Below are 8,149 nucleotides of genomic sequence, written 5' to 3'. Positions count from 1 at the left end.
GGCAGGTGGAGATGGGCGTGGCAGGAAAACCAGAGACTAACTGAGGAGTGAATGTAGCAGGAAACACAGACACGAGGAACAAGAACTGAACTAAGAGCAGGATAAACAGGAACCAAACAAGACAAGAAACCCTGACAGTCACTAAACATACAACATGCATCCAGATACAATAATAAAGTCCAAAAGAAAATATTTACATCACCACCACAAGGAGAACAGTGCACACCGGACTTTTAGTGTTGCCATGGAAATGTGTAGACAAAAGCTAGAATTAGCATCACTTTAGTATTCATATAGATTTTTAATGTGTTCATTCTGCAAAAAAAAAAAAGCTACATACTGGAAGCAAGTTATTTATGCTAGAAGCAGAAAAATAAAAAGATGGATGGCCAAAGAAGGTGGGTTCTTTGGAATTTGAACCTGGGTTCAAATCCTGTCTTTCACATTCTTCACCAATAGGCAAATGACACAGTCTTGGAAAAACCTCTACTTAAGCCATTCCTTATCCACCGCTCCAGTCCTAAGGCAGACTTTTAATTTCTTATGCGTTACAGAAGAAACTTGTCCTATCTTTCTTTCACAGAAAATATAAAGCAGTTTGTGCAGTTAGCTACTGTTTAAGCAGCACACCTGGGCGTACACACGCAAGATTCAATTGGAAGGTGATGAAAACAGAGTCTTGTTCCAAATGTTTAATTTTATTGAAAAGTGGAACTACATAAAATGTGTGACTTGTCATTTGTTGACTGTGAACTTTTGCAAGATAGCTACTCACTGGAAGCAAACCATTTAAGCTGGCAGCAGAAAAATAAAACAAACGGTCAAAAGAAATAAGTACAGGTCTGGGAATAGGACCTGGGTCTCCCACATAAGGCAGGAGCTCTAACCATTGTACTAAGACAGCTACTTTGGAGGTAGGCCTTACTAGAGGGTATTTATCCATTCCATCTCTACCACTCCTATAGAATGATGTGAGGGGGGAATATCATTTCTGAAAGGCATAAATGTATTGTTTTTCCTAAATAAATAGTGGATTTGCTGCAGCTCCTAATGGCAGGATGTAAGATGCAGGCAGGCAAAGCGTACAGGGAATGTCATAACCAAGCAGCTGGAATAGTGTAGAGGAACATCTGTACCGGGTACGGACTGGAAGTCCCACAGTCACAGTGGGAGACTCCACCAGATCCCAGGAACAACCTCAGAGATCTCTGTCCAGAAGAGCGAAGTCTGAGGAACAGCTAAGATACTGAGCAGAACCCTCAAGCTCCCAGGCCTCTGGTAGAGGACCCAAGCTTGAAGTGAAGTGGAACCGGCTATGTGACAAATAATAGTGCAAGATGAATTTTTTTTATAAACAAACCACCCTTTGTAGTGGAGAGGCTATAAGGTAGAAGGTCCTTACAAAAAATAAAAGAATAAATAAAAACACTGTCATATTGCAAAGTTTCCCCCAGCATATTAAAAGCCTGGAGGGCCGCCAGGCTAAGCTCCGCTTGTTTATTATAAATACGTCATTTTTATATACACGTTTTTTTCCCACCCGCTCCCCCCAAAACTGCTACCTTTATCTACCTCACCACGCGAGGGTGCGTGTGCCAACAGTGACACAATCGAGCTGTCCCCGCCCCTGCGTGAAGGTCCTGCGCGGTGTCACGTCGCGCACCTTTTATAACTTGGGGCAGACCGCGCGCGCCACGCTCCATTCGACCATCTGCTCTCTTTTTACCATATTTCCACTGGTTACGTAGCGTACTGCCCCCTGTCTTTTTGGAGAATACTGCACCGACGTAAGCACCAAGTATAAACGCCTCCACCGTGCGCTCAGGTCTGCGTGCTGTTCACGGAGCCCTGCGGGACTCTAATGAGCCCTGAGGCCGAGCCTCTTTCAGCTACCTGGAGTTAGCATGTTGTCAGAGCCACAAGAATAAACATGGAACGAGCGGGTTTAACCAAAGATGGTTAGCTGAGCTGAAATTCAGCGGGTGGCTTTACAAGACTGAATACAAAAAGCACAGTACAGTCCAGCATCTGTCTGTCTGTCAGTTCTCTGTTGTTATTCATTGGCCTGGAAGTGAGACGTGTGTTGGTGCTTTGTTTGCACTTTTTCATTTATGTTAATTTATTTTATTTGTAAATGTGACTTAAAGTAGGATTTAAATTAGGTGCAAACAATTAGTATTTATTTTAATTGTATTTTTGTTTAAAAAAGTATTTCAAAAGTGCCTTTTTGTAAAACTGTAGTTGTGTAAATATTTGACACAAATATCTTACAATATCACATAATAAATAGCCATATTTTCAACTTTCCTGTCAACTTTAATCTTTTTTTTTTACTAAATCACAGTCGGCTGGCGATCGGCCACCTACCACCGGGCTTAGCCTCTTTTCTGGGGGAAACCCTGAATTGTATTGCTTTATTTATTTAATTTGAACCAAACAGTGTCTTACAGACCATGTGTCAAACAGTGTTTGAAGTTGATAAACTAAAAAACTGAAGATAGCTTTCTTTTGTTTAGAAAACAGTCCAAAATCAGGCTGTGCTCACGGCTTCCAAGCTGACTTTTGATGTGTGGTGCCATGTGTGAAGCACACATCGTCACCTCACACACAAACATGCAGGAGGTTGTATGTGTCAAACACAGAAGGCCACAGCAGGACTTTATGTATAAGTATAAACCATCTGGATGCTCACTTTTCAGGATCCCCTCATGTATATTTCCCTATGGTATAATGCAAAGATTATAAATGATCTTAGTTTAACCTTGTTATTGAGAAAACTTTTAATTGCCAGCATAATAAACGTCAAATGGCCAGACTTCCTCCTGCTCCTCCTCAGATCACTATATACAGTATATATAACTCTGTTAAAGGTGCAGATGTGAACTAAACCCTTTTGTACCTTTTAAAGGGGTGATAGGAGCCTCAGAGAACATCCATCTTTATTGGTAATGCAAATTGGGTCTCTCAGTCACCTCTGGGTAAACAGTACCTTTCTCCCCAGTCTGACGTCCCTGCACTTATCTCAGTGCTTTTAATCCCTGGAGTCTGTGAGAGGTGTGTGACGCACACACAAACTCCTGTATGTCTGTGTGTGTGTGTGTGTGTGCTTGAACCATGGACTGCCTCTTTGGGGGAAAGCTGTAACCCACAGTAAGCTGTAATCACCCTAACCAAGTCTTGATGCAGAAGTACTCCAAATCGCCAACACTGCTCCTCACTCAGCATGGGATAAATATGGAGGCAGGTGTTGCAGGAGCGTCAGCCAAAGGAGTCCGAATCTCCGAACTTCTAAGGTTTTCTGCTTGTTCTGTTTGTCCTTGTCCTTGTCAGGTGATGTGATGCCAGAGCTTCTGTCTGGTTCAAGTATTCATCTGAGACATCTGTGACCGTTGGGTATGAATACATGTGTCATTACACCCTATTACAGATTGCTTAAAATTATTACGATACAGGTATAATAGTATCATAATATTTTGTTTTTTATTTATTGATTTTAAAATTGTACTATGCACAGATAGAAATAAGAAGACGGAGAGCACAATCAGAGCTTTTTCCTGAACTCAGGACAGATTTTAAACCTACATGTGATCAGCTTATTTATTCAGAATATTTTTATTTACAATAATATTCATGCTACTTCTTCTCTGCTGTTTTGTTCTTTGTAAAGTAACATTGAGAGCCTGACAAGCTGATATTAGCAATAATTTACCTGGTTATTAGCCTCTGTCAGCAGTAGCCATGGGCCACTTTGAAGAAAGACAATCTTTGGCTCAAGACTTGTTTTATCTGCGATGTTTACATATTTTTTGAATCTGATAGCCTGGAAATTGAAAAGAACAAAAACAAACAAAAGCAATGCAACACAAAAGTTAAAATGTGTGGAGACAAGGTAATTTCCTGACAAGTACAGATATTGGCAGAAACTGAGTTTATTGAAGAACCCCTTCAACAAACAATCCAAACTATCTGCCACTGATTTTGTATCTGACAATGTAAATGGTCTGGTTTTCAATCTGAGCTCGGTCCCAACAAAGACCTCAAGTCATACAAAAGTCTCCAAGTATACAATTATTATATCTCTGGTTGATTGCAGGAAACCAGTGTTGTAGTGAGGAATGTTTACCACATAGTAACAGCCAGGGTATTAGTTTTTTCACAATAGACTTCTCAGGATTCTCATTGTCATTGAAAGTCAATCTAAGCAATGAGTATCATACTGTGACACACTGAATGAGTCTACTGTTCCAATATTTTCTCTTATCTAAATACTGTTGCTGTTATTTCATTAAGAAAATGCAACAAAACGATCCAAGCAAATTCTGTACTGATAGATACTTGTTTTTGATACCCAACCAGGATTTATCAGTCACTGCTACCTTCTCTGCTGGCAAAATTACCATGTTTGTTCTGTTTGGTTTGTCACAACTGCAGAGATTCTGAAATATGACTTTTTATCTCTGACAGTCCTAGCTAAAACTTTGCACCATTATGGTTAAATGAACATCAATTGCTCTGTGTGCTCTCTCTGTCCTTTATACTGTGACTTTCGTACCCCTACTGCAGCTACTGCAGCCCTCCTAACTGGAGAGGGGAAGAAAAGCCCTTTTAACTTCAGGTCCATTTGACTCGAAGGCCACAGGAGGGTTAACCATTCATGCAGCATCTTTGAAGCTCAGGGATGATGGGGATGTGACCTTACTTTTCAAGGTTTGACCAAAATGGCTACAACTCAGCTTCAGTATGAGATGATCATAGGTTAAACCTCTGGCATTAAAGGCAGTGGGCGACATGCGTTCCTTCAAGGAATGCTGGGCCTTAATTTCAAGTTTGTACTGACCAAGGCTGCACAATTTCAATGCACTGCGTTGCATTTTGTTATTAATAACTAAACAGAAAAATCATTTTTATTTATTTATTATTTTAAATTGTCCTGGTTTTCATCTGAGCCTGAGTGAGTTGATGCACTCTGAGTCTGATGACTCGATCATCTGCTGCACCACTTCCTAACAAAACAGCAATATCCTCCAGGGTTCGATCATTTCTACCAAGATGCATCTGTTCACATGCTTCCTCACGAGAAGGATCACTTAAAATTACCGGATGTGATGACAGAACACTGCCATTTTCTCTTCAAACTTTTCTCCTTTTAATGCATGGATTTCATGCACTACTATGGTCAAACCTATTTATTACTTTATTTCCTTTTGGTAAACTTAGTTCTGATCTAAAAATGTAACTTTTTCTTTAATTGTAAAAGCAGTTTGAATAATTTGAAGACTTATTCATTTCTGACCAACCACTGGACAGATTTTCATAAAACTATCACTGAATATTCAGTGAATGCACATCTTTAACTAAATCATCTTTAGTGTCAACTAAATTCAACATGGCTGCCATGGTTACCTGACCTTATAAAACACAAAACTTGCTAAAACCTAGTCAGTTTTGTGGAGAGTAAGTAGTGATGGCTGAGACTAATCCCCTACACATGCTTCAAGCAATAACTCATTGTGCAAGAATTTCTTTGTAAAAATTAGACTTTTATTATCAGAGCCAACCCTGACTGTCTGTTAGCAAAATATTTCATAAACCACTGGATATTTTTTTACTGAAACTCTAAGGAAGTAATCATTTAATGTGCATCAACAACTTATTAACTTTAGGAGTCAATCCAAATAAATATGGGCTGCACAGATAATCCATATTAGCCAAGAGAAAAATGGCTCTACCTCAGTTAATTAAACAGTTATTGATTTAGTGTGATCGTAGCAAAGAGTCATTCCCAACCAGAGCTCTGGGCAGTGACACATTTTGACAAATCTTGCAATATGGCATGAGATTGACCATAACAGCATTTAAAGATTTGACCAAAATGGTAAAACTCCATCATAAAACTATGAAGTGGGGTTAGTGATTTTTCTTTTTTCTTTTTACAGAAACGTGTGCTGCCAGGCTGACATTCAACAGGCTTTCCTCTCCAGCAAACACATGTGAGAGGTGCTCATGGGGATTAGAACTCTGATGGCTCCTGTTCTGCAGGACTTTATACAAAAATAAAAAACAAAAAACACAATTTAGAAGGAAAAGATTTGTTCAGGACAACAGGAGCACCACCTACTGTCAGCTAGCTCAGGTGTTCTGCACTGACAGCATCAGTTTTAAACAAAGATCAGCCTATACAGCGTTGTTTTGGTGAAATCTTGAATATCTAACTGTTTTCTGAAAGTTTCATTAAAAATCTGTGCAGTGGTTCAAGAGATATTTTGCTAACAGACACACAGGGTTGAGTCCAAATGTTGCAACTTTCAAGTAAAATAAAGATCTTGTGGGATCAGTCAGCACTTGGAGTAGACTATCATGATGAGCTTCTACCACACCGAACCTGGACTGTGTTATAGGGTGTTCGGCCATCTTGACGTAAAAAGTTAATCAGCTGTAGGCCTATTTGTAAATCCAGTGATCAGTTTCTGCAGTCCAGTAGGTCAGCAGATATTTAGCTAACCACCACAGGCAGAAAGAGACGAACCTCTGTCAGATTCCCAGGTTCGGGCCTCCTCCTGGAGTCCTCCTGATGTGCCTGTCACCCGCCCGCCGTGCCGGAGGCGCTTACCTTGACGCTGGTGTGGCTGGTCTGCGTCTCGGCCTCGATCCGGACGTGTCCCCGGCTGCTGTCCTTCCGATCCCGGCTCGAGCTGTTGCGCGCCTGTCGGCTCTGGTAGGTGATGACGGACGGGATGGTCTCGGCCGCATCGCTCTTGATGAAGAGCCCGTGGAGCGTGGCCGCGGTGCCCTGGGAGATGGTGGTGGTCTGGTGCGGGGAGTTGGACTCGTCCGAGTCTCGGCAGTAGATCACCCCGCTCTGAGAGACGTGGATGCTGGGAGCGCAGCCCATGCCTCGCGCGCCTCCGGAGCCCGATCACGCAGCGACGCTTGGGTACCACCGTCCTACGCGCCGGCCGCTGGCGGCTGCAGGCATCAGCACGCTCTCCTCCACCCAGCTCCGCCTGAGAACATCAGCCTCAGCAGGACCGTCATTTTTAAAGACATACAGGTTATCAGGCTGTGATCCGCCGTCAACAGGCTAAATGCACCAAAGCTTCATTTGTTTGTTTGTAGCTTCCTCCTCCGTGACTCGCTCAGCCTGCAGCCTGTGGAGAGACACACCGGTTCAATGAAACCTCGGCAGATGATTGGCTGCAGTCCACGTCCCTCTCTCCTCCCCCTCCGTCCATCACGCCGACAGGAAGTGGCTTCTATCCTCCCGGAGGGGTCTCTGGTCCCCAGGAGGCATTTAAAGCCTCACACAGATGAAATAATGAGGTCAAATGTAAAACCTCACATGCAGTTCTTTATACTTTGTATCACTCAGTAATGTTAGTTCAATTCAAACCTTTTCAAAAATGTAATTAGTAAAATTGATGAAAAGACTATTTGCTTAACTATGTAGTTACACCAGCATAGGAGAAGATCTGTGCCAATTCAAATGTATTTATTCAAATCAAGGTACACAGTAAAATAAAATACACAAAATAAAATGTCATGGCGTGACATATAAAAGGAAGCGCTGTGAGCGGAGCGCGTTGTTCTCACTGTTAATTCAGTGGGAGGGACAGAGAGGACCGGCCCAGGTGGAGGAAAAGGGGTCAGATTTTAGGGTGGAGGCAAAAAAGCGACTAACCGGCCACCGCTAGGGCATGTCAGCTACAGGTGGGGGTAAAGGAGTACCAAACTGATACCATTTGAAAGAGGGACTGACAGTGTCGGGCTGAAAAGCGATCAGGCACACCCCCTTGAGGGAGCACGCACAGGTGTGAGCGGTATTAAAGCGCGCCTCCTCTGTGCTCTGGGGGTTTGGAAAGGGAAACAATAAATATTCCATCACTGACTGTGTTGCTGTCAGCTAAGCTAGCAACGTGCCTTAACTCTTCTGCAGCTGTCTGAGACATATCTGCTACGAGTTCACTTCCTCTCAAATGAGGCGTTCTCCTGAGATGGCTGAGCGCAGGCATGAACAATCGATCTGCACATGGATCCTGCTCCTTCCTGGTTATTGACCAATAGGAGAGGAGCTGGACCAAGAAGACAGCCTCCTCATTTACATATTGAGGCAGAAATGCACATGGTAATTAAACAGGAGGAGGAAATGTGT

General features: G+C 42.4%; 1 protein-coding gene across 1 annotated transcript in view; it reads right to left on the bottom strand.

Moving 5' to 3' along the window:
- The window catches only part of pde8b (phosphodiesterase 8B), a 78,607-nt gene extending 71,324 nt beyond the window's left edge, over window positions 1-7,283 (bottom strand). The window contains exon 1 of the mRNA XM_037979589.1: window positions 6,611-7,283. Within this exon, the coding sequence (XP_037835517.1) occupies window positions 6,611-6,892 (282 nt within the window). The 5' untranslated portion in view covers window positions 6,893-7,283. The remainder of the gene's footprint in view (window positions 1-6,610) is intronic.
- Between the last annotated feature and the right edge of the window lie 866 nt (window positions 7,284-8,149).

Source organism: Kryptolebias marmoratus, linkage group LG14 (genome assembly GCF_001649575.2).
Source record: "Kryptolebias marmoratus isolate JLee-2015 linkage group LG14, ASM164957v2, whole genome shotgun sequence".
Taxonomy (NCBI): domain Eukaryota; kingdom Metazoa; phylum Chordata; class Actinopteri; order Cyprinodontiformes; family Rivulidae; genus Kryptolebias; species Kryptolebias marmoratus.
This window is presented reverse-complemented; position numbering and strand designations above follow the sequence as displayed.